Source organism: Microcaecilia unicolor, chromosome 3 (assembly GCF_901765095.1).
Source record: "Microcaecilia unicolor chromosome 3, aMicUni1.1, whole genome shotgun sequence".
NCBI lineage: Eukaryota > Metazoa > Chordata > Amphibia > Gymnophiona > Siphonopidae > Microcaecilia > Microcaecilia unicolor.
Window position 1 is genome coordinate 251,164,774 of NC_044033.1, and position 26,660 is coordinate 251,191,433.

At 46.7% G+C, this 26,660-nt stretch overlaps 1 protein-coding gene across 2 annotated transcripts; it reads left to right on the top strand.

Moving 5' to 3' along the window:
- Positions 1 to 404: 404 nt before the first annotated feature.
- On the top strand, positions 405 to 25,676 carry RASIP1 (Ras interacting protein 1). Of its 2 annotated transcripts, XM_030197761.1 has the most exons (12): positions 405 to 952; positions 2,165 to 2,320; positions 9,099 to 9,685; positions 13,299 to 13,639; positions 16,040 to 16,681; positions 17,745 to 17,782; positions 18,941 to 19,092; positions 19,528 to 19,643; positions 21,217 to 21,457; positions 23,760 to 23,932; positions 24,166 to 24,313; positions 25,114 to 25,295. In XM_030197761.1, exons 2-12 carry the CDS (start codon positions 2,187 to 2,189, stop codon positions 25,293 to 25,295), a joined length of 2,754 nt encoding a protein of 917 aa, XP_030053621.1. In that variant the 5' UTR covers positions 405 to 952; positions 2,165 to 2,186. The 2 variants fall into 2 exon arrangements, with proteins under 2 accessions (XP_030053621.1, XP_030053623.1); XM_030197763.1 differs by lacking the exon at positions 405 to 952 and having other exon boundaries at positions 2,187 to 2,320; positions 25,114 to 25,676.
- The last annotated feature ends 984 nt before the right edge of the window (positions 25,677 to 26,660 follow it).

Sequence of the window (26,660 nt, forward strand, 5' to 3'; positions counted from 1 at the left end):
GAGTGCACATTTGCCACCATGGTCTCGCTGCCCCCTGTGTAAACCATGTAAGGATATCGGCTCTGTGAATTTTGCCAAGACAGGTTGCATTTCCCAGGAAAACTCCTTAGCCCCAACCTGCAGGTTTCCCTCACTCTGCCTCCCTCTCCATCCTGATTATTCGGTTAATGGAGCTAAAAGATGAAGAGGGGGCTGAAATTCATTCTAGGTCACCCTCCACCTCCCTCTCCAACTGTTGGGTGGCCAGAGGAAATGGGAAGGAAGTGATTGCATACATCCTATGAGGAGAAAGCCAGGCAGCTGGGATGGTGCAGGATGGTGGTTGGAGGGTGGGGAGAGGGCGGATGGACTGGAAACTCAGTTACCTCCCCCCCCCCTCCAGTTTCCCTGAGACATCCCATCAGCACAGTCTATTTTTTCTGGGACAGACGCAGGACAAAGGAGAGAGAGAGAGACAACTTTCAAAGTGGCATCGAGAGATCCCCCTCCCCCTAAAATACGCTCCCCCTTCCCAATCAATTTTAAATCACCATAAATGCATCTTTGCTAATCAGATATTTAAAACATTGAAGAGAAAAACTGCGTATAAATTCCACAGATGCCACAAGTAGGTACAATTTTGCTGGCCTGTGGCACCCGGAGGCGGAGAAGGGGCTGAAATTTTTTTGAGGGAAACGCCATTTGAGGGGGTAGGCACGAGCAATTGCAGTCGGAGTGGCTGGCGACCCCTAATGAGCCTCCTTGGGCTCTCAGCTGAGCAGTGGGCTCTCTGGGTCTGAGGCAAAGTGTGGGGCTGGTTAGTGTGCATTAAGGGTGTAGGGCATTTGGAAGGATGCCCGAGCATCCGACAGTATAGAATCATATCCACCCAAAACGAGGAGGAGAGACAGAGCCTTACTGTCACCGGGATCGCTTCCGCTGATAGAAGCAACACTTCGGGATCGGCCTCTGGGTGAGTACCATTTATAACACTTATATTTATTTTTTAGGATTTGTTTACTGCTTTTTTCAAGAAATTCACCCAATACAGAAATACAGTTCTGTTTGGTGAGGACGCTGTTTTCTGTTCTATATTTTAAAAAAAAATGAATTCTGGGTCTCTATCTACAAACCCAGATGTATTCTGAGATCTTTTCTATTTTATAACAAGATTTAAAAATTTTTTAAAAAAGTTAAAACCTTCTAAGATTTGCATTCTTTGGAAGTAGGACGGTGGAGGCTTTGATGCCCTTAAATTGGGTGAGTTGTAAGGGTTTTCTTCTGGGAGGGGGAGATGTCTAGTTGATGCTTTTCAGACTGAGCACAGAAGAGTATGTGGTGGGTCCCATCACCCAATTTAGTTAGAGATTTATATCTGTAAACCCCTCTGGATTTTTACAATGTATTTATTTGTTGGGATTTATTAACGGCCTTTATGAAGAGATTCACTCAAGGCAAATTCACCCTGCCACATTTCCTAAGTTTGCAGGGGCAATGGGGTAAGGAAAAACCAGGACCAGCTCAGCCTTTCACCCCTATATATTCATCTGTCTTCTGCTGTCTTCATCCCACAGCCAAGTGGCCTTATTCTATGAGTGGTGAGGGGGTAAGCAGAGGTGAGGACAGAGTGCCGTGTCCTTAACAGAGAAGTGATGGCTTAAGAAGTGGACTAGGGGGTTTCCCAGCAATACATATCAGGCTACAGGAAATTCAGGGACTGTGGATGGAAGGTGACCTTCGACAGCCATTTTAGGCCATTCGGTCGCTTTCTTTGCAGTTTGCCTCGTCAACTATCCCCTCACCCCTCGTTTAATTCTGTTTCAAGGTAGAATGCCCCTAACCCTCCCAGCTAGGCTCTACTTTGTTTTCTGGGCAGAAATAATTCATCTTTCTGGGTGAAAGTAGCATGAAGTGCTAAGGAAGTGTTCTGGCCCAAGCTGATGGTATCAGTGGTCATCCTTGGCAATGGGATAAAGATCCCAGGATGGGTGTCTACAGTGGCATCATTCAGGAAGAAATAAGTCATGGGATTTGAATTCCATAACCATTGGGGGATGGGAATCCGAGTGTGTATAGAAAGCAGTTTCCTCCGGGGGGGTGGGGGAAGACTGAGTCAGGCTATTTCTATGCTTTGGTTGCCAAAGTCTTCTGTAGTTATTATCACCTTTCTTCTCCTCCTTTCCAGCCTCAGAAGAAAAGTCAGAACCATGTTCTCTGAAGAAAAGAAGGAAAATAGCCCGAAGTTCAGGAAACTCCACTTCCCTGTTGGCCTTTGGATCAACTCTCCAAAGAAACATTTTGCAAAGCTCAGCCGGAGGTGGCCCAGTGTGGGATCAGTCAAGTAAGACCTCAGCCACTTCCCTTCCCTTCCTCCCCACCCACACCCCTTCTTCTGCTGCTGTTTGTGGACTGGGTGGGGGGGCCTAGCATACTATTAACCCCTCATTACTGGGATCTACTTTGGTCCTATCAATGTTCCCCATCGTGAGGGTGAAGGAAGTCATCAGTTGACGTGATCAAGCTCCTCCTCACAGAATTTACATTGACCATATTTGAACAAGTAGCATGACAGAGGCCTGAGGCCTTGTCGTTCACCAACTGCAACCCGATGTTGACTCAGATATTTTTATGTTCAGTTTACTGTCTCATTGTCACTCGCCTTTTATCTCCTGTCCTTTTCTGCCACATTGATAATCCTCCATATCTAACTGGTCTTGGTTCCCTTATTTCTAATTACAGATATGTCTCTCATTGTTTTTTCCATTGGGGCCTACCTTCTTCTCTTGTTATTACTTGTATCCATTTTCCTTTATCTTGACTTTTACCTGTAGTAGAGTTGGCCGCCTCTCCACCATGGCAAGCCAGTCCAGTCATGCATTTTCACCATGGCACACACAGAGTTGAAGGTTAACTTGACAATTCTATCACTTGGTACCACCAGGTAGACGCACCGATGCTGGCACAATGGCATCGGCGGGCCAAGATTCTGTTATAGAATTCTAGTGTAAGCCTGACTTGGAGCATCTAAATTTAGGTGCGACCATTAACTCTAAGTCAATGGCAGACATCAATGGACATGCCTAAATATGCCTTTCAATGCATGCGATTTTACCATTCGATAAGTTGTCGCATATGTTGGAGACACACCTGGGCCTTCCCATGCTCCACCCACCTGTATGCTTTTGGAGTTACACTATCCCTCTGATTCTGTAAAGGTCGCCAAAAACTGAGCGTGCAAATTTAGGCGCGGTGCCGATTTGTGCACGCAATTTAATTGAATAACAGGCCAATTATGGCTAATAATTGTTTTGTTATGTGCGTAAAGTAAGGTGCTCGATTTTTCCCTAAAATTTATGCATGGCCCGAAAAAGGGGGTGCGGAAAGGGGGGGGGGACGTTCATGGGCGTTTTGGGGGTGGAACGGGGATCTGGTTTTGAGTTGCATGTGTAATTACAGAATATGGGTGTCCGCACGTAGATTTAAGTGCAGTCGTTTGCACCCATGTTTTTGTCGGTGCAAATGTCAAGCCTACATTTACGTGTGACCATATCACTTTAAGTGTTATTCCATAAACCACACTGAACTTGAAGTGCAGCTTATAGAATAATGCTTAAGCAGGTTTTTTGGTGCCAATTTTTTTGTTAAGTGCCATTTACTGAATCTACCCCCAAAGTACTTACATATTATCTTATAGAATAGATAAATTTATTGAAACACCTGAAAGATTACTAATATGCAGGGGACAACTTACATAGATCAAGAATCCCTATGTACTCTCGCATATGCTTACGTTACAACACGATATGATTACTGTAACGTTATCTATGCTGGCATCACAAAAACATTTACAAACTATTCAGAACACAGCTGCTCGGAGTATCTGTTAAGCCTCTTTTACGCCATCTTCGCTGGATTCCGATAGGCTTCACAGTGAAATTTAACGTTCTTGTTTGTGTAACAAGACGTATGAGGAGAGACTTGCTGACCTGAACATGAATACTCTGGAGGAAAGGAGAAACAGGGGTGATATGATACAGGCGTTCAAATATTTGAAAGGTATTAATCCGCAAACGAACCTTTTCCGGAGATACGAAGGCAGTAGAACAAGAGGACATGAAATGAAATTGAAGGGGAGCAGACTTAAGAAAAATGTCAGGAAGTATTCCTTCACGGAGAGAGTGGTGGATGCTTGGAATGCCCTCCCGCGGGAGGTGGTGGAGATGAAAACGGTAACGGAATTCAAACATGCTTGGGATAAACATAAAGGAATCCTGTTCAGAAGGAATGGATCCTCAGGAGCTTAACCAAGATTGGATAGCAGAGCCGGTAGTGGGAGGCGGGGCTGGAGGTTGGGAGGCAGGGATAGTGCTGGGCAGACTTATACGGTCTGTGCCAGAGCCGGTGGTGGGCGACAGGGATAGTGCTGGGCAGACTTATACGGTCAGTGCCAGAGCCAGTGGTGGGAGGCAGGACTGGAGGTTGGGAGGCAGGGATAGTGCTGGGCAGACTTATACGGTCTGTGCCAGAGCCGGTGGTGGGAAACAGGGATAGTGCTGGGCAGACTTATACGGTCAGTGCCAGAGCCGTTGGTGGGAGTCAGGGATCGTGCTGGGCAGACTTATACGGTCAGTGCCAGAGCCGGTGGTGGGAGGCGGGGATAGTGCTGAGCAGACTTATACGGTCTGTGCCAGAGCTGGTGGTTGGGAGGCGGGGCTGGTGGTTGGGAGGCGGGGACAGTGCTGGGCAGACTTATACGGTCTGTGCCCTGAAGATCATAGGTACAAATCAAAGTAGGGTATACACAAAAAGTAGCACACATGAGTTGTCTTGTTGGGCAGACTGGATGGACCGTGCAGGTCTTTTTCTGCCGTCATCTATTATGTTACTATGTTGTTATGACACACAAGGTGCTTTATACTGCAACCCCATCTTATCTTGCAAGCCTAATTATTCCGTACACACCGACACAAACGCTCCGTTCTCTCACTAGACTAGTTATAACCCCACCTTCAAGGGCTTGATAGGAATCGACCCGTACATCGGCATTCTTCTTTTTATCCCCAGCGTTACGGAACTCTCTACCGCAGTCAATTAAGGTTAGAACAATCATATTCTCTTTTCCGTAAAGCTTTGAAAACTAATTTTTACCAAATGGCCTTTGCTATTTAACACTACATTTTAATAGGAAGACTTCACACAGGTGCCTAGTGTGTTTAGACTGCTGCAAGGAAATGTTAATATCAGGTAATTACGTATGACTGTTATAAGAGTTGAGCATTTATGCTGCTATCTTCGATATGGAAGTTTTATTTGTTCTTTCCTACCATTCAGTGGAATTCCTAGTTTAAATTAGTTTGTGTGTTATTGTACAATTTTGCCTTGTAAACCCTTCTGACGGTATAGAAAATAAATAAACGATAAACGATCAATTGTCTAAGCAGTTCCACTGCTTTGAAAAACTTGTTGTTAGAAATACGCTGCAATCAAATGTTGAAATCTACCATCATTAAAACTAGTGCAGAAAACTTCAATCGATATTTGAACAAAAATGCATAAAAATATTTAAAGAGATTGAAGTTTTCTGCGCTAGGTTCCAGGTTCAATTTTATTTAATTTACTGCAAATCGGCAATAATTAAGCGGTTTCCGTATACAGAAACATATAAAAAGAAAAGGGAATTGGAAAGATACACCAGGGAGTTAGATTACAATATCTCACTTAATAAGGACAAGGGGTAGAGAGGTAGGAAATAATTAATCCTCAAAAATACAAAAGGAAGGGAGGGAGTGACAGTAAACAGACACAGCCCAGGGGTACAGGCGAAAGCTTCTCGAACAGTATCAAGGGAAACCTCCGGAACGCTCTTCAAAAGTGTTAAATGCCTTGTTAAAAAAAGACCTTTTTAGGGCCGTTTTAAAAATCTTAAAAGGAAAATTCTAGCTGAAAACGTAAGGGCACAGAGATCCAATGAGGAGGGGCAATTACTGGCACTAGCCTAATGATAGTAGATTTGGGCAGTTGATTGAAAACTTTTTTTGTCAGACATACCCTGCGAATAAAGTGCCAGGACTGATTGCAGAATTGATTTTATGGAATAGTGCATTGTGCACAAAGGCGCGTGATGCTTTTCTGTATACTTGCGCATGCAAGGTGCGTGTAACTTGTCACCACAAGGGGACGCACTTAACCGGCTATGTGTTAACTGGCGCCATAAACTCGGAGCTTGGACCATGGACCTGGCATTGAATTTCCGGGATTAACATAACATCTGGGCTTCTATTCCACGTACACTTCGCAGTTCAAAGTGGAGAACAGTAACATCCAGAACTGGAACAATCCTCTGGGAGGACAGTTAAAAAAAAAGAACGACAATTAAAATTTCATAGTGCGACTTTCTGAAAGAGCAAAGTCTTAACATTCTTCCTGAACAAATAACCGAAACGTCCCGGCAAACTCTTTCCAATTACTGGCGACTTGAAATGCCAATGTTGTTCGAAACATTTTTAGTCTTTTCCTTCCTCTTGGCAGAGGAAAGGAAAATACAGTTGGACAATTTGACCTTCTGTCTCTCAAGGAGACGTCAAATTGGAAATGACAGTATAAATACTTTGAAGCACCAGTACATGTAATATCTTATTTTAAAAAATGAGCTAGTTTAAAAAGAAATCTAGCCTCAATGGGCAACCAATGAAGTTTAACATAAAATGAAGAAATTCTGTCGTATTTAGTTAAACCAAACATCAGGCAGTTGTTGACTACTGACCTCTTGGCGCTGAAATGTAAGCGCCATTTGCGTGCTAAGATTCTAGAATTTTAGCACTTAATGTGTGTGATTGCAACGTTCACGCACGTAACTGCCGGTGAAATGCCAATGTTGTTTGAAACATTTTTAGTCTTTTCCTTCCTCTTGGCAGAGGAAAGGAAAACACAGTTGGACAATTTGACCTTCTGTCTCTCAAGGAGACGTCAAATTGGAAATGACAGTATAAATACTTTGAAGCGCCGGTCCGTGTAATATCTTATAAAAAAAACGAGCCAGTTTAAAAAGAAATCTAGCCTCAATGGGCAACCATTGAAGTTTAACATAAAATGAAGAAATTCTGTCGTATTTAGTTAAACCAAACATCAGGCAGTTGTTGACTACTGACCTCTTGGCGCCGAAACGTAAGCGCCATTTGCGTGCTAAGATTCTAGAATTTTAGCACTTAACATGTGTGATTGCAATGTTCATGCACGTAACTGCCGGTGGGCATTAAATGTTTTTTTACACGCTTAGGATCAGATTCTGTAAATGGTGCCCAAATTTGGAGGTCCGAAGGAGAAGTTGCGTGATCAACGGAACAAAAATACTGGGGAGATGAAAGCAGTCGCATGCACTTTTATTCCATAAATCAAAAGGGCGTTAAAATGATGAGTCGACATGGCATCGTGTTTCGGCTATAGGGCTTGCCTCAGGAGTCTGTATCTGTGTGAGATAAAAGTCCAAATGTAGCTGTTACATCATCACTCTACTTGGCGATCTAGATTCACATTATTTCCAGAGCCCGAGCGGTTATTGGCTCTGCTGTTTTTGCGACCAATAGTCTTTATAAAGACTTTATCCACTTTTAGCTTTTTTATGAAACATCGTTTGCTACATTTGGACTCTTATCTAGTACATCTACAGACTCCTGAGGCAGGCAGTAGAGCTGAAACATGCTGCCATGTCGAGTCAAAGAAAAAGCAGGGGTGGAAATGGGAAAACACCAAATAACCAAGGCAAACATCTGAGTAAGAACATCAGCAGAAGCTTTTTCTTTTCATTCAAGTGACGTCATCATTTCAAGAATTCAATTGTCCCACATATCAGCTGATTACCACTAAGACCCCCGAGGAAAGCTTTTTAGCCGAAACACGGCCCGTGTTGGGTCAATTTACTTTTGGCAAATAAACTTTTGGATGCTCTAACTCGGTTGTTTGTCTTCGTTATTTGGTGTTTTCCCAACTCCACCCCTGCTTTTTGGGCAAATTTAGGAATCAACCACCAAGGTGGAGGAACAAGATCCACTACGGGCAAAACAGGTCCAGTGGAGAAGTAGCGTGACCTACAGAACTGTTCCAAAAATACCAGGGAGATGAAAGAAGTCGCATGCAACTTTATTCCATAAATCAAAAGGGTGTTAAAATGATCACTTGACATAGCAGATAAAAGAGGGGGGTCCACAGATAAAAGAGGGGGTCCACAGGAAGGAGTGTGGACCCCCCTCTTTTATCTGCTGTGTCGTCATCATTTTAAGATGGCTTCTCCCATGTACCGGCCACATATTAATGTCACCAGATAACCCAGTATAGCTCCGTACGATATTCTGAAAACTAAACTACCTAATTTAAACATAATCCGGCCCTGAACTGGAAGCCAATGAGTCATTACATAAAATGGAGTGATACGTGAAGAAACTTTTCATGAAAAGACCAAACGAATGGCAGTATTTTGTAGAGTTTGCAACCATTTTGGAAGATTCTTAGCCACCTCCAAATAAATTATATTGCAGTATTCTACTTTACTCAAAATTCAAGACTGACCTACCAGTTGAAACTGTCCATGATTAATATATTTTCTAATTCTTCTCAATACTAGAATTTATGCAGTAAAGCGTAACATTTATGCCTGCCTTTTATATGAGGTAAGCGATGACATCTAAACATTGGTGGCCAAATGCCGATACCACTGTTCTCTCTAAGCTGAGTGGGAATCTTCCAACTACAGTCCTACCAATGTGGGGGGCAGGGTGCTGTGTCACTATCGCATTTTCAATAGTGAGGGACTGGCAAAGTTCTGCAGGACTCCAGGGAACCTGCCTGTCCCTAGCAATTGAAACCACAGTATTGAAATACCACCCCCTACTGGTAGCAATGCAGTTGGAGGACTCCCGCTCAGCTTAGAGGGAACAGTGGCTGACACGCTTTATTCTATAACGGAATCTGGGCATTTTAGCACTGAAATTTGGGTGACTTTTCTACAATTGACCCTAAACCATGCAGAATACGCTAAAGATCGTGGGATTTTCTTGTCATCTTCTCGTAGGGTCTTAACTGTAACCTGCATCTGCTGTTCCCCCTCTCCCCCAACCCCTTCCCAGGTCCACTTCCTCGGATACAGCCAGCCGCACCAGTGAGACGGTAGAACTTCGCCACCCCACCAAAAACAAGGCCAACCGTCACAAACGCCTGTCCAACCTTTTCCACCGCAATGCCAGCAATGTCAGCAACACCAGCCTGGCCGCCAGCGGGGGCCGCTGGACCAGTGAGAAGAAGCTGTCTGAGATCACCGTCCTTCGGCCGGAAGACCTGGTAGAGCTCTCCAGCCAGAAGAATCTGCCGGGAATCCTGAAAATCTTTGGCCACGATATCTGCACAGGTGCTAATTACAAGAGCGTGCTGGCCACGCCACGCTCCACCGCCCAGGAGCTGGTGCGAGAGGCCCTGGAGAGGTACGCTGTGGTGGAGGCCGACGCTGACAGCTTTGCCCTCTGTGACTCGGTGGGGCGCTTCGAGGGCCAGACGGGGGAATGGAAACTGGAGCACTTGCGCATGGTAGGGGACCATGAGCGGCCCTTGCTGCTCCAGGAGATGTGGAAACCGAAGGCCGGCTTTTCCCGCCGCTTTGAGATCCGCTACAAGCAGGAAGTGGAGAAAATGATGGTAGCCGAGGACACGGAGACTGCAGGTAAGCCGAACATCTCTGGCTCTACCCCTGACTCCCACACTGCTGAGGTCCAGGGCCAGCCCTGCCACTAAGTGAACTAGGCATCCACCTGGAGTGGCAGCATTTGGGGGTAAGGGGGCAGTAAGAGAACAGCATCTCCTCTCCCCTTCCCCACCTCTCTATCTTGCATCCAACATTTCCCCCCTCTGCCCTTCCACCGCTCCCCTACTTGTGCCCGTCCCTTCCCCAAGCCGCAATGGACGCAGTGCAGATATGGGGCCTTTAAACACCTGCCACATCCTACTCTCTCTTTCTGACAGAGAGAGAAAGTTTGATGCGGCGGCACATGAATACGGGCCTGTGTTTAAAGCTCCTCCCTCCCCGGTACTGCGACTACTTAAGACTTGGGTCGGGAAACAGTGGCAGGCAGAGAGGGAAATGTAGGACAAGGCCAAGGAAGAGGAGATGCTGAAAAGGGAAGATAAAGGCCGCGGGAAGTGCTAAACTATGGAGGACTTAGGGAATGGAAGGGGAAATGCTGGATTCTGAGGGGGGGGGGTTACGGAAGAGAAGGAGAGATGCTAGATTATGAGGGGGGTTAGGGGAGGGAAGGGGAGATGCTGGATTATGAGGGACATTAGGGGAGGGAAGGTGAGATGCTGAATTATGATGGAGGTTAGGGAAGGGAAGGGGAGCTGCTGAATAGGAAGGGTAGGGAGAGTAAAGGGGAGGTGCTAAACTGGGGGACAGGGAAGGGGAGATGCTGGATTGTGAGGAGGTTTTTAGGGAATGGAAGGGGAGATGTTAGATTATGATGGGTGTTAAGGAAGGGAAGGGGAGATGCTGGATTAAGGGGGGCGTAGGGAAGGGGAGATGCTGGATATGAGGAGTGTTAGGGAAGGGGAGATGCTGGATCATGAGGGGGTGTTGGGAATGGTAAAAGAGATGCTGGACTATGAAGGAAGGTTAGGGAACAGAAGGAAAGATGCTGGACTATGAGAGAGGATTAAGGAAGGAGAGATGCTGGACTATGAGGGAGGGTTAGGGAAGGGGAGATGCTGGACTACGAGAGAGGGTTGTGGAAAGGGAGGTGCTGGATTATGATGGGGCATTAGGGAATGGAAGAGGAGATGCTGAATTATGAGGAGGGGGTTAGGGTATGGAAGGGGAGATGCTGAATCATGAGGGGGGTTGGGAATGGTAAAAGAGATGCTGGACTATGAGAGAGGGTTAGGGAAGGAGAGATGCTGGACTATGAGGGAGGGTTGAGTGGAAAGGGAGGTGCTGGATTATGGCGGGTCATTAGGGAATGGAAGGGGAGATGCTGGACTACGAGAGAGGGTTGTGGAAAGGGAGGTGCTGGATTATGATGGGGCATTAGGGAATGGAAGAGGAGTTGCTGAATTATGAGGAGGGGGTTAGGGTATGGAAGGGGAGATGCTGAATCATGAGGGGGGTTGGGAATGGTAAAAGAGATGCTGGACTATGAGAGAGGGTTAGGGAAGGAGAGATGCTGGACTATGAGGGAGGGTTGAGTGGAAAGGGAGGTGCTGGATTATGGCGGGTCATTAGGGAATGGAAGGGGAGATGCTGGACTACGAGAGAGGGTTGTGGAAAGGGAGGTGCTGGATTATGATGGGGTATTAGGGAATGGAAGAGGAGTTGCTGAATTATGAGGAGGGGGTTAGGGTATGGAAGGGGAGATGCTGAATCATGAGGGGGGTTGGGAATGGTAAAAGAGATGCTGGACTATGAGAGAGGGTTAGGGAAGGAGAGATGCTGGACTATGAGGGAGGGTTGAGTGGAAAGGGAGGTGCTGGATTATGGCGGGTCATTAGGGAATGGAAGGGGAGATGCTGGACTACGAGAGAGGGTTGTGGAAAGGGAGGTGCTGGATTATGATGGGGCATTAGGGAATGGAAGAGGAGTTGCTGAATTATGAGGAGGGGGTTAGGGTATGGAAGGGGAGATGCTGAATCATGAGGGGGGTTGGGAATGGTAAAAGAGATGCTGGACTATGAGAGAGGGTTAGGGAAGGAGAGATGCTGGACTATGAGGGTGGGTTAAAGAACGGAAGGGGAGGTGCTGAATGGGAGAGGGAAAGGGAGCGGAAAGGGGTATGCTGGCCACCTGGGGGGAGAGTAAGAAGGAGAAGAGGGGGTGCTAAACTATGGGGGGATTAAGAAATGGAAGGGGCCTCATGACTAGAAGTTTGGCTAGGATGTCAGTATCGTTTATCATTTCTTACCGCCTCTTTCAAGCACGAATTGAGGCATTTTTACACACAATTGCACAGGTGCTTGTACTGTCCCTGACAGGCTCTCAATCTAAGTAGTATACCCTGGGCCGACCCACACAACACAACACAAGTGTTGTGTGAGTGCGTGTGTGGTGCTCACACAACAGTTGTAACTTGGCAGGACGTGACTCACGGCGCCGTATTAACCCCACACGACACTGACTCAGATCCTGCTGGTCCCCCATTGTCATATGCTTGGGCTCCAAACAAGCCTATCCGAGGACCTCAGCCCAACTCCGCCCCAAACTGCCCGTAGGTAATTCCATTTTGGCATTGCCATCCTTCCAGCCCTACTGAAACAGGATGTGCAGGAAGACAGGAAGCCCAGTTTTCCCAATCCATGACACATGGAGAGAGGAAGCTAACAGCTGAAGATCCTGCAGACCAGGCCTGACATCCTCTGTAGGTCAATATGAGAAGAGAGAGGGTAGCTAAGTTTCCAATATGTTCCCCCTTCCACCCCTATGAGAGGTCACCCCTCTGCCAGGAACAGCGAGTGTCTGTTGCTAACCTAAAACTTTCCCGTGGAGTGGGGAAGGGGGTGTGTTTGTGCATCTGGATCCACACCTCCATCCAAACAAAACTGTATGTGGCTTGTTTTCACCAGGGGAAAGGGTGGTACCACACATCTGTGTACTCGGGGTTTTTTCTGTGCTGCAGTTCGTGGGTGCGGTGGCTTTCTGATGCCAGAGTAGCACAGATCATTGTTTGGGAACCCCTAGAGAGGGTGCATAAGAAGATAAGCCTTGCCATACTGAGACAGACCGAAGGTCCTTCAACCCAGCATCCTGTTTCTAGCGGTGACCAGTCCAGGTCACAAGCACCTGGCAATATACCAAAAGAGTAAAACAGATTTTGTGCTGCTTATCCGAGAAATAAGCAGTGGATTTTCCCAAGTCCATTTTAATAATGGCTTATGGATTTCTCTTTTAGGAAATTATCTAAATCTTTTTTAAACCCTGCTAAGCTAACTGCTTTTACCACATTCTCTGGCAACGAGAGTGAAGAAATATTTTCTCGGGTTTGTTTTAAATTTGCTACTTAGTAGCTTCATTGCATGCCTCCTAGTCCTAGTATTTTTGGAAAGAGTAAACAAGCAATTCGCATCTACCCATTCCACTCCGCTCAGTGTTTTATAGACCTCTATTATATCTCCCCTCAGCCTTCTCTTCCGCAAGCTGAAGAGCCGTAGCTGCTTTAACTGCACGGATATCTAAAGATGTGAATAAGTAAACTCCATCCCCTTTTCTGTCTCTCCCTTCCTTACCTCCTTTCTTTCCCCTGTATTCATTCTCCTCCCCTCTCTCTACTTTTTTTTCCCCAACTCCCCTGCAGGTATAAACGCCCAGGCCCGTCGGTTACAGAAGAGCCGCTCCCGGGCCGCGTCAGGCGGAAACCCATCGGTGAAAGACCGGGAAGACAATCTGTCCCTACGCCGCAGTATCAGCGAAGCAAACTTAAATGGGAAAAAGCGTCGGGACCGCAAGAACATCAAAAGCATGGCAGTTAGCGGGGCTGAGCCCATGCCTTCGGATGAGGTTCCTGAGTCACCGGGGCCGGAGAGCGCTGAGCCTGCCGAGGATCCCGCTGACTTGGAGCGCTTGACGCAGTGTCTGATCCAGCCCCCCACTGACTTCCCCTACTTCCTGCTCTTGCAAAGCTACAACCAGAGACAGGTCAGGGAAGCTGTATCCTGGTTTTTGTCCCCCTCCCTCCCTTCTTCCATTTTTCTCAGCAGTAGCATATGTAAGGTTCCAGATTTGCCCCTCACGATCGATCCAGTCCTGAGTTTACCCCAGTGCATGCAGGGATTTGTTGTTTCTGATTTCCTCATTGCATTCCATATGAAAACCAAGACTACAACTCCCAGCGTGCAATTGGGTAAATCCAGGACTGGATTAACCTCGTTGGGTGAACCTGGAGCCAATTAGCAACCATAGCTCAAGATAAGTTACATTCAGGTACAGAAGATATTTCCCTGTCCCTGAGGGCTCACAATCTAAGCTTGTTCCTGAGGCAATGGAGGGCTAAGTGACTTGTCCAAAATCATAAGAAGTTGAATTCGCTCTTCTAACCATTCAGTCACTCCTTCACTCCAAGTAGCTGCCACTCTCCCTATAATTCATAAATGATTCGTGGCTCATGCCGCTGAATAACACCACTGATCACTAAACTCAAAGCCATCTATTTTGTGGGGGATCCAGGAGCAGAATCGGCACTTAGCTGCACAAGTTTAGCGGTCAAATCGGACCGCATAAAAGTCAATCCTATCATAACATAAGATAAGATTTGCCATACTGGGTCAGACAAAGGTCCATCAAGCCCAGTATCCTGTTTCCAACAGTGATCAATCCAGGTCATAAGTTCCTAGCAAGATCCAAAAGAATAAAACAGAACATAAGCATAGTCATACTTGATGGACCAATGGTCCATCTAGTCCAGTGTCCTGTTTCCAAACAGTGGACAAGCCAGGTTACAAGTACCTGGCAGAAATGCAAATTATGGCAACACTCCATACAACATCCCTTTTAACAACCTTGAATAGTTTTGTGTCATCTGCAAATTTAATCACCTCGCTCATCGTTCCAATTTCTATATCATTTATAAATAAGTAGTGGATTTTCCCAAGTCCATTTTAATAGTGGCTTTTGGACTTCTCTTTTAGGAAATTATCCAATCCTTTTTTAAACCCTGCTAAGCTAACTGTGTTTACCACATTCTCTGGCAACAAATTCCAGAGTTTAATTTTGCGGCTTCGCGTAAGTACTGAATATTGCACTTCATAGCATAAGAGAGAGCCAGCTATACCCAGATATTCAATTCCGATGCCCAGATCTAGCCTGAGAATAATACTGGAGGTGGCTAAAAAAACGCTCACCGCCGCCAGCTGAATGTCAACTCCTTAGAGTTTAAATCCTCTGGGAATAGGGAATTATCCAATGTACCTGAATGTTGTTCACCTTGAGCTACTACTGAAAAGCTGTGAGCTCAATCCGAAATAAATGTGTAGCCAACATGTCGGCATTTAAAGAATTGATAATGAGTGTGACTGTTGGGCAGACTGGATGGGCCCATTCAGGTTGTTATCTGCCATCATTTACTATGTTACATACGTAGGTGTCTGTTTTCTGGTCCTTCATGTGCATTTCTGGGAATTTTGGTGTTCTCTATATAGATTTACCTCATATATGAATGAGAATTTACTTCTAGTTTCACTCTAGGAAACAAGAGATTTTCCATGCAGTGGCAGGATAATCAGGGCTTCTACCTAGAGTAACAGAATTTGGGGAGGGGCAGTAGTGTGGCTCCTGTGCTATGGAAAGTCTCACACTGTGCTGATGTTACTTCCAGCCTGGGTAAAGGCAGTGGGAGCAGGAAGGAATAAAGGGAAAGATGCTGGACACTGGGGGAGGGGGTGCGGTTAAGGAGAGATGAGATGCTAGACATCTGAGAAAAGAGTATAGAAGGAAAGGAAAGATGCTAGTCAATTATGGTGGACGGTTGGGAAGGGAAAGAGATGCTGGACACCTGAGGGGTCGGAAGTGAGGGGAGATGCTGGATACCCTGGGGAGGTGGGGAGGGGAGATGCTGGACACTGGGAAGGTGAGGAGAGAGGTGGGAGATATGCTGGACACCCAGGGAGGAAGGGGAGGAGAGGTGCTGGACACTGGGGAGGTGGGGAGAGAGGAGGGAGAGATGCTGGACACCCAGGGAGGAAGGGGTGGAGAGATGCTGGACACCTGGGAGTGGGAAGGGAAGGAGATATGCTGGACATCTGGGGGTTGGGGTTGGGAAAGGAGGGGAGATGCTGGACATTGGGGGGGGAGGGGAGGAGAGATTCTGCACACAGAGAATATGGGAAATGCTAGACTATGGGATAAAGGTAGGACCTTGAGCCACCATGGGGGCAGGGGTGGGGAGCACAAAATTGAAGGTTTACTTAGGGTGTCAGATACTCTTGGCGATAAAACCAAACTTAGTTCAGATGCTTCTAATGGCTGAAGTCAGCCATTCACCTTCAAATGAAGGGCTCCTGAGGTTCTTACCCCACACTATCTCTCTGTTGTACAATATAGGACTTTGTCCTCTACGTGATGACCAGGAAGCAGCACCTCTTCGGACGAGCAGAGCGGACTTCCCGGGAGAAATGTGCATCCTACGTCGACACCTTCCTACAGGCGCCAGACATCCTGCCCCGCCATTGCTGTGTTTGGCTTGTTGAGTCACCAGGTTGTGGCAGAGTAACACGCGTGCGGCCTTACCGTGGAGCTTTGGTCACTCACAACGGAGGTGTCCTGCAGAGGGAGGCTGAGCTTTCCACTGGGGATCTGCTGGGACTTGGGGAACACTTTTTATTCATGTATAAGGACCCCAGAGTTGACCAAGGCCGCCCTGCTTGGCTCCCCAAAGCCTGGACTTCCAGTGGGCTGAGCGGGACCTTCTCTTGTCAGATGTGCGGGCGCTCGCTCCATGAGAGGCAGGAAGCTTTTCAGGCCTACATGGAGAGCCGAGACTTGATGCTGCGATTCCGACCCCAGGAAGAGGAGGCCCTTTTGAAGAAGATCATCGACAAGACAGGCCACCCCAACAACGATTTCAAGCTAGCTCCGGCCTACCTCTTCAGTCTCTGCCTCGAGTACTCGACGCGAGCCCTGGAACCTGGGCACTTCCCCAAACTGGCGATGAAGATTGCTAACCTCATCAAAGCAGTAGTCTGGGTAACTTTGCTACTCTGCTAATCTAGATGTTCTAAACAAAAAACATGGTTGAATGTCAATTATTTAATTTATTTTTAGCATCGTAGATTTCAATATGTCACTTTTATTTTGTGTATCTTTGGTTGTCGAGCACCCAGAACTGAAGAGAGAGCGGGATATAAATTATTTAAATAAATAAAATAAATAAGGGGACCAAGATTGAGACCACAGCGATTGGCATTTGTAAAACACTGGCTGCCATGGGTAAAAAATGGCCTAGATATTCATCGGATATCTGGATAGTGGCCAGCACAATGTCCAGGAGTTGACACTGACCGGCAATATTAACTGGATAATAGTAATATTCCAATCACTAACCAAATAGCTTCCGGTTAGCAGCTTGAATATGGCCATTAAATGGATAAGCACTTTTGAAAGTCATCCGGAAAGGTAAATAGACTTTAGTTTCGCGAGAGATCTCAAAAACAGGTTGTGCCCCTGGAATGCCCCATCATAGAGAGGTCTGGGCTTAGTCAACATTCATTAACTAATACAGAGGAAGGGATGCATATTAATGTTCCGCTGACTTGCATTGGGTATTGTGAAATTTAAATTTGGGATGTCGATTTTACATTGAATTACCTGTCTTTTCCAAATCTGAGCTCAACAGTTGTTTCCCTGCCCAAGTGAGTTCACAATCTTACTTGAGGCACTGGAGAGTGATGTGATTTGCCCATGGTCACAAGGAGATCAACGGGATTTGAACCCTGAGGTCACTGACTGACTTTGAGGCAACATGATCCGAGCTAGGCCTGATTTTGTTCCTCATCTAGATTCCTAGATACTGGATGAGAGAAAATGTAGGCCGGGCTCGACCTGCCCTCCTTACCACCTGGTGGCATGGAGCCCTGGTGACTCCACTACTGAACAGGTCTACCCAGTGGTGAAGCTGGTATCTGTCATGCTCATAGCAATGGAGTTTTGGGTACACCATCATCGCCCTGAATTCAAAACAATTCCCCCAACCTGGAGTTTGTCTTAGTTAATAGTCATCCATTCTTTTCTCTTTCTCTCAAACTCGTAGGAGAAAATCAAAGAAATCGGAGACAAGCAACCGGAAAAGTAAGAATGTCTCTCCTTTTTCTATCAACATATGATAATCTGAAACTAAATTGGTAGCTTGTTAATGAAAATTAAAAAAAAGTAAAATTACCAAGATTTCCCCTTTCCTGTTCTTGAGGTCTCCTTGAGAATGTTTTTGTAAGGAAGGGGGGAGCAATCTGATTGATCAACAGTTTATACTTATAAACAGACTTTTTTTTAAACTAGTGTTTTTGAGGAAAGCAATCATGGCCTCTCATCTTCCCCACCATTCCCTTCTGCTCCTGAAATGTTAGTGCAGTTGAGTTAATTGACTCTGAGAAGGACCTTGTTCACAGCTAGACCATCAAATTCATCTCCCACTCACCCAGCTTGCTGAAGGAGTTTCTAGGAGTTGGTAGCCATTGACCAGGGAGCATAGAATAACCTCACTGTGGTGTTGTCTGTGAGGACAGTCTAAAACTATCGATGAAAACCAACTCAACCCAACCCAATTCAGCTTCTGCTGACCATGAAATCCCTCTTCTGGTTTCCTAGCTTCTAGCCTGCCAAATTTGACAGAGCCTTAGGCAACCCTCAAGTAATTTTCCTATATACCTTGCTTTCAAAACAAGGGGCTCAGGTTTCAGGTTCTGGGACTTTGTGGCCAAGAAGAGGGAGCAAAGTGCTGCAGTCAAGGAGAGGCTGGAAGTTCATGAGAGCAAAGTCAGGAAGACTCCCATGAAATATCCAGGAGCCAGAAACCAAGCAAGTGAGTCACTGGGCTTCACCCTCTCTTGTTCCAATCACTGATCCCTGGGTGTGTGTCCTAGATTTCTCTCAGAGAGGCCATATTACACCAGGGTTTCTTCTTTCCTGCTCCTGTGGCTTCGCTGCTCAGCTTGCTGCATGCGATGCCAGTGCTTACTGATTCAAGTCTCAGGGATTTTTGATTCAGCCATGGTTCTGATAATCCTGCTTGTCTACAGAAAACTGGTGTCTTGGGCCACCAGATCACACTTGGCTGGAAGTTAGAAGGCCCAAAGCATTGGAAAGCTCCATCAAGAATGAAGTTAGGTTGGTCTTTTATTTCCTCAATGGTATTCTGATGAAGAATGACCATAGTCTTCTGAGGTTGATGAGAGATTCTGAGCAGGAAGTCTTAGGCTCTTTAAAATAGAAATGTCTTTCCGATTACAGTCAACAGGACAAATCACACACGGGCATGATTAGCATCGAGGAAGTGGCCACTGACCTCAGACCTCTCATGCTGTGGATGGCCAACGCCATGGAACTACTCAACTTTGTGCAGAAGAAAGTCCTGGAGATGGAAAAGGACTGGGATTTAGAAGGTAAGGCTGTCCTTTTGGCTCCAAGAATGCCGTGAAAGCGGTGAGGTAGACGGGGACAAGCATGAATCGAATGACTTGCGTGTGGTGTATTGTCTGTTATGAGTGTGCAGCTTGAAAATTTCTGTATTGTGTAATGTATGGCAATGTTTCTTTTGCTCAGGGGTATTTTGTTTTTTCGTTAAGGGAGCATTCTCATTACGAGCGCGTGCTCTTTTGGAAGTGTGCGCAATATTATCGACATACAAAAAAACATTACATTTCATGGTTTTTCTATTGCTTTCATTTGAAAATGATATGCCACAACATTGGGAATGTGATTGACATTTCCCATGTCGTTTCAAACAAACGCAGATCCTTATCGTCTTTGGGCAGGTAAGCACACGTGCCATCGGTGCACCAGGGTGTGCCTTGATATCTTTCCTCTTTGTCTTCCAGGAGTACCCCATGATGTCTTGCTCTCTAGTGACTTGGAGGCCTGTGAGGAGGGCATGGTGCTGCTCGATGAAGTTATCATGTACACCTTCCAACAGTGCGTCTACTACCTCACCAAGGTGAGCAGGCCTGGGGAACAGCCGAGTGATTCGATCTACAACCTGAATGTACATTGTATTCTTTTTTACATGCTATGGTAATCAATGTTTCTGATGTGTAGGGGTATCAGCCAGAACATTTTCTTTTCATGTCGTTTCCTCCTGTGTTGTTTTCAGGAATGTTTGCTTTTGTCGTCGCTTTTTTATGTCGTCTTTTTTTTTTTTCTTCATTTTGTCATCACTGGAGCATGCTCTTTAAAAATAAAATACACATTATTCATGGCACAGTTGCCCTGTAAAGGAAGAGCATGCACTATTGACTGTACATGAAAAAACATGATCTTTCATGTTTTTTCTACTCATTTTCATTTGCCAACAACAAGGGATATATCGTTGACATTTCATAATAACGTGACGGCAGATAAAGGCCAAGATTCATCCTAAGCCTATTTCCTCTTAACTTCGTCTTACACCCTCTCATACCTGAATTTTCCTTCATTTGAAAAAGGCTCACCTCCTCTATATTAATGCCACTGAGGTATTTAAAATCCCTATTATATCCCCTCTCTCCCGCCTCTCTTCCAGCATATACATGTTGAGGTTCCTAAGCCTGTCCCTATATGTTTTATGACCGAGACTGCTTACCAATTTTGTAGCCGCCCTCTGGACCAATTCCATCCTGTTTATTTCCTATGTTGCTTCAAATGAATGTACATCTCTACCAATGTGAGCCTTCCTCTAGTAGAAGGTCAAAGAGGTGTGGATATCGTAATGCACAAATGGAATGTGGGAGATTACTGTGATCACAAGAAAGCCTCAAGTCACTGGAGAATTGGATACGTACCTCAACCAGGTCAAATTGAAGAGATTGATCCAGTCCTGATGTTGCCTCAACCAAGTCAACTTGAAGAAATTCATTCAGTCCTGGTGTTGCCTCAACCAAGTCTTGAAGAGATTGATCCAGTCCTGGTGTTGCCTCATTGCAAGCAGGAAAATGTAGTTCCTGTTTTTCATAGGTAGAGGTCTTGTAACCCACTTGATGCCTTTGTGTAGGCCTATTGGCAGTATATCAAAACCGCTGGAATAAATAAATAAAATAAATCAGAACTATATCTCCCTGCATGCGACTGGTTTGGGGGGGGGGGGGCAGTAGGTGACCAGGATTGGGAAAGCCTTCTCCAATGACACAAGTGAGTTGGCCATCCTTAGTGGTGCTGGTGAGGGAGATATGTTTGTTTCTTCTTGTGTCAGGTATCAAAGGTCCTACTTGGAGAAGACAAGTAGGGAAACAGATTCATAATCCATTATGACAGACCTTGTCCAGACAGCATATCTGCCTTTTTATTTTGGGGAGGTTCAGAGCCCCTGCCTTGCCCTGTCCCCCTGTGTGGGGGAAGTGCTTCAACACTAAGTAAAATCTAAACTTTTTTTTTTGCACAGTTACTGCAGAGAGGAAGTAGCAATCTAAACTCAGTCTGTTTGTTGAAATGAAATAGGTATGCTGTGTAAAAGCAAAGATATTATACAGACTTTACCTTCCCTCTTCCTCCTTTCACTTGAATTATTCAGTGCTCATTTCACCCCTCACTTGCAGACCCTGTATTCTGCTCTGCCCGACCTCCTGAGCAGCAACCCCTTCACTTCTCCGGGCAACTTCTCAGAGGTGGAGGAGTTAAGTAAAATGCCGGAGGGCATCCGTGGGACTCTCGCCATCTACCAGGCCACACTAGATCTGACCAAGGAGTGCCAACTGCATCCAGACCTGGTCTCCCAGACTTTCGGTTACCTTTTCTTCTTCTCAAATGCCTCGTTGTTCAACACCTTGATGGAGAAAGGTGAGAAATGGGATATTGAGGGGGGAGAGGGCAGATGGAGAGGTATGGGGATGGGTAGAGGCAGTTATAGCATTAAAGGGGGTGACTAGGATAATTGTCTTGCTTTCCTATGTCATAAAGGGTGTCAAGTCTCCCTGAAGCAAAGCTGCCAAGTTATCCCGTTCCAAAAGGGAGATTTTAGGCCAGTCCTGGTTTTCTGAGAACTCTTATCTGATGCATTATGGGACCGGCAGTTTGGGTTTCTGTGGGCAAAATCAGGGACTACAAATCCCACACTGCCTTGGGAAATTCAAAACCAGGACTGGCTGACAAGCCTCTTTCTTGAGGCTGAAGAAAGAACAGCGTACATGTCAGCTTTCAGGGGGTCTCCCCAGTATGTCTAAAACTGGACCTGGTGGGAGATGAGAATAGATCTGAAAGATCGAAGCTTGAGTTTAAGGTTCAAACATCCCCTCCCCCCCCCCAAAAAAAGTGTGTATTTGCTTTGCACAGTTGTCAAACAGCTGCATCTGCAGGTCCCACATCAAAGCTGCCAAGTGAGCCAACTCCAGGAGGGAGACATTTTGGCCAGTCCTGGTTTTGATCTCGTTTCCCAAGGCAGTGTGGGATATGTAGTCCCCTGCCTGTAATTACAGAGATTAGAGCTACAGGTCCCATAATGCACCGGGACGGGGGCTGTCAGAAATTCACCACAGATCTAAGATCTCTCACCATATACTTGGCAACTCTGGAAAATGACTGCAAAAGGCAGCTAGGGGACCCTAACTTTAAATTTCGCTTTTGTGGGGTGAGGAGAAAAACAACCGTGCCTGTCCCCCTTCAGAAGGGAAGGGGTTGTGTGTAACTGCGTGTCTCTGTATCCCTTTCTGTTTGCAAATGTGTGCGTGTCCACAGCGGTGTACCAAGGGTGGGGCAGTGGTGGCGGTCCGCGCCAGGTGCACGCCACTAGAGGGGTGCAGAGAGCAGCCGCGTGCCTGTCGGCTCCGCTGGTTCCCTGCTCCCTCTGCCCCAGAACAGGTTACTTCCTGTTCCAGGGCAGAGGGAGCCGGGAGCCAGCGGAGCCGAGAGCTGCGCGGCTGCTCCCAGCAGCTAAGTATGCACCCAGGGGGGGGGAGGGTCATTGCGCCGGGGGGGGGGGGGGTATGTCGTGCTGCACCCGGGGGGGGGGGGGGGGTGCGCATCGGAGATCCGCCCGAGGTGGCAGCCGACCTCGGATCGTCACTGAGCGTCCGTTTGTCCCTGCGTATCTGCGTGTGTGTCCGTTTCTGTATGTCCGAGTTTGTGTGTACGTCTGTGCATGTCTCGGTATACTTTTCTGTATGTCTCTATACCTCTGTGTCTCTTTGTATGTCTATGCGTGTCTGTGTATGTATGTGTGTGTTATGTAGGGCTTGGTATGAGTGTGCGTGTGCTGTGAGTATATAGGTCTCGGTACGGCTTTATGTATGTCTCTTTGTGAGTGAGGTTAGGACTCTTCAGTTTGGGAAAGAGACGGCTGAGTGTGGATATGATTGAGGTCTACAAAATACTGAGTGGTGTAGAACGGGTAAAAGTGAATCGATTTTTAAAAACTCTTTCAAAAAAGTACAAATACCAGGGGACACTCGATGAAATTATATGGAAATACTTTTAAAACAAATAGGAGGAAATATTTTTTCACTCAAAAGAATAGTTAAGCTCTGGAACTCTTTGCCAGAGGATGTGGTAACTGCAGTTAGCGTATCTGGGTTTAAAAAAGGTTTGGACAAGTTCCTGGAGGAAAAGTCCATAGTCTGTTGTGGACATGGATATGGGGGAAGCCACTGCTTGCCCTGAGATTGGTAGCATGAAATGTTGCTACAATTTGGGTTTCTGCCAGGTACTTGTGACCTGGCTTGGCCACTGTTTGGAAAACAGGATAGTGGGCGATACTGGGCTAGATGGACCATTGGTCTGACCCAGTATGGCTACTCTTATGTAGTGTTGTGTCTCTGTATACTTGCAGGTGTATGTCATATGTCTCTTCATAGTTTGTGTGTGTCTGTATGTTTGTGTGTGTGTGTATTGTATAGGGTCAGTTAGAAGCCTGTGACCCTGCTCCCGCCCCCCCTGTCCCCGGGAGGTGAGTTCCTGCCATTCTTCCCTCTGCTCCCCGTTATCTGGAGGAAGCTGGGCCTCTTCCTGTCTCCTCACATGTTCTCTCTCAGGGACACCCACTGCGCAGCTACAGATCCCTCCCCCTTCTCTGCCTGCCTGCTCTCCAGTACCAGGCATTAAAACATCCTCTTCCTCTCTGCCCTCTCTTTCTCACCATCCGCTGCAGGTACCACAGAATCTTTCTACCAATGGTCTAAGGCAGTTCAGATCCGGACCAACCTCGACCTGGTGCTGGACTGGCTACAGGGCGTAGGCCTCGGGGACATCGCATCAGAATTCTTCCGGAAGCTTTCCACAACCGTGAATCTGCTCTGTATCCCCAAAACCAGCCTCCTGAAGGTGGGAAAGATAGATGCTCCAGCCCAACCCCAAATCCACTCCCCCCTTTTCCAGCTGCAAAAGATCTGTCCCAGCACAGTCCTTCCCCAGCCCTATCCCTATCCTGGGATACACAGGGGGCTTCAGTCCCTAGCACTGTTGGTCCCTCACCCCTTCCCCAGCACTGCCCCTGTCCTGGACATACCCAGGTGGAGGCTTCCCTCTCTCACTGTCTCTGTGTTTCATTGATACAGGTGTCCTGGTCCTGCCTCCGCACTGATTACCCGGCTCTCACTCCGGAGCAGCTCAACCACCTCTTGCGACATTATCAGCTGGGGATGGGCAGAACTCGCCCAGTGATCTGGGACCCTCCAGAAGAGGTGAAGGAGGAGTTGGCACACAGTGAGTCTCCCCGTCTCTTTCCCTCCCTCTCTCACGCTGAACACACCTGTTGCCTCCATTTGCACTGCATGGATCCCTCTCTCACACCTGCCTCCCCTGTGTCCCCTCATGATCCCATCTGTCACGCTGTGGAAAGGACACCTTGACTCTGTAAATGAAAGGAGATAAAAAGCAGGGATCCCTCTTGGTCCTTCTAGTAAATAGGGTTTCACTGTGTCCGTGAAGCCTGGTGTAGAATCCGCTTCTTACTGGGTCACAGACCATGAATCTCCTTTCATACAATAACTTTTGACAAGCACGTACTGGCTGCCTGGATCTCTATGGGATGAAAAACTAGAGGAAGTTTAGCTTTCCTGTGGTGACATACAGTGTTGAATGGGTGTTAGAACACCCTGAGCTTTAGAGGCAGAGCCGGGAATTAGAGCTGAGGCACAGTGAAATAGTGACTTTTATTGGGGTCGCACAGTGAGTTCTAATCCCCGGCTCTATCACTGACTCTCTGTGTGTGACCATAGGGTGAGTCACTTTACCTCTCTGTGCCTCAGCTCTAATCCCCGGCTCTGTCACAGACTCTTTGTATATGACCCTGGAGTGAGTCACTTTATCTGTCTGTGTCTCAGCTCTAATCCCTGGCTCTGTCGCTGCCTCTTATCAGAGAATATGTTCTGCTTATTCTCCTGTACCCCCATGGATAACAGGGAGTACTGAGGGGTAGAAGCAAAGCTGTGAAGAAAGGAGAAATGTCATCATGGCAGCGACCGTATCCTTACACATTTTATGCCTTTCCTCTCTCTTCTTAGCTGACATTTTTGAGAGCTTCACAGACCACCCTCCTCTGATTCTGCCCTGCGACAACTTCGTCATGGACCTCTCTGAGCCCGTGGCTAGCGAGACCTTCTACCAACAGCTGCGTGAGCTGCGCCACTTTGTCTGGGACCTGGAGCAGCAATTGGTGCCGGCTAACCAGCGACCTTTCTACTGACGGGAGATCAGTCGCCGAGGGAGCAGCACCGGTGGGGGCCCTCTGCCTCAGTGCAGGATGGCAGACAGAGGAAGAGATGCAAGGTCTGCCAGTAGAAAGGAGTCATTTTGTGACATGGAAGTGTGTGTTTTGGTGAAACAGAATTTAAAGTCGGGTGAATTTACAACACTCGCTGGTAGCTGCCTGCCTGGGGCGATCGATCAACCCAGACACCTATTAATAACACAGACATTTTCCTACAGTGGTTTTCTACAGAGAGAAACCCCAGGGTTTAAGGCCTGTAAGGTGTAAGGAGATTCTTACATTGAGGACGCTGAAAGTGCTTTAATTAAATAAGCTGACTGACATTGTTAATTCTTATAATTAAATAATATCAACGAAGCCCAAAAATTCCAGGAGATGTGATTTATTATTTTGATACTTCTGTGCCATATGTAGAAGAGTTAAGTTGTGGGAGGGAGCTCACAGCTGCTGTAGTCTCATCCTCTCCCAGCAGGAGATGTTGTAGGATGTAATGCAGGAAAGTTAGGTGTGAGGGAAGGTAACAGTTTGTGCAGTCTGAGCCTCTGCTACCAGGAGACACTGTAGGGAATGGTGCAAGAGCTCTGGTTGTGGGAAAAAAGTCAGTTCCTGCAGTACCAGCCTCTCCCAGCAGGAGGCATTGTAGGGACTGGTGCAAAAGCACTAAGTATGGGGAGTGTTCACAGTTCCTGCAGTCCCAGCTTCTCCCAGCAGGAGGCGTTATACAGAATGTTGCAGAAGCACTGGGTATAAGGGAGCATATGAATCCTGCAGTCCCAGCCTTTCCCAGCAGGATGCGCTGTAGGGAATGGTGCAGAAGTGCTGGGTGTGAGTTAAAGGCACTGAGGGGAACTTCCATGCTAGTTGTTTCTCTCCTCAGTAAATAGGGAAAAAAAAAATCCTGAGCCTTGAGGCAGGAAACACCTGGAATCTCTCAATAACAATGGCGGCAGGCAGACCAGCCAACTCCAGTGACTGAGCACACACACACACAAACAAACAAACAAACAAACAAACACACAGATCCACACAGACACATAATATCCCTAATAGTGTGGGATCTGGAGAGCAAGCAGGTTCAGCAGGCAGAGCCGGGGTTCTCCTGGAAGTCTGAGTGCCCCTGCGTGATCAGATTTAGAACAGCTATTTCCTCACAATTAACCAGATATAGCTGAATATCTTCCTGACCGGCTTAAATCTATTACTACTACTACTACTCCTCATCATTTTTATAGTGCTACTAGACATACGCAGCGCTGTACACCTGAACATGAAGAGACAGTCCCTGCTCGACAGAGCTTACAATCCAATTAGGACAGACAAACAGGACAAATAAGAGATAAG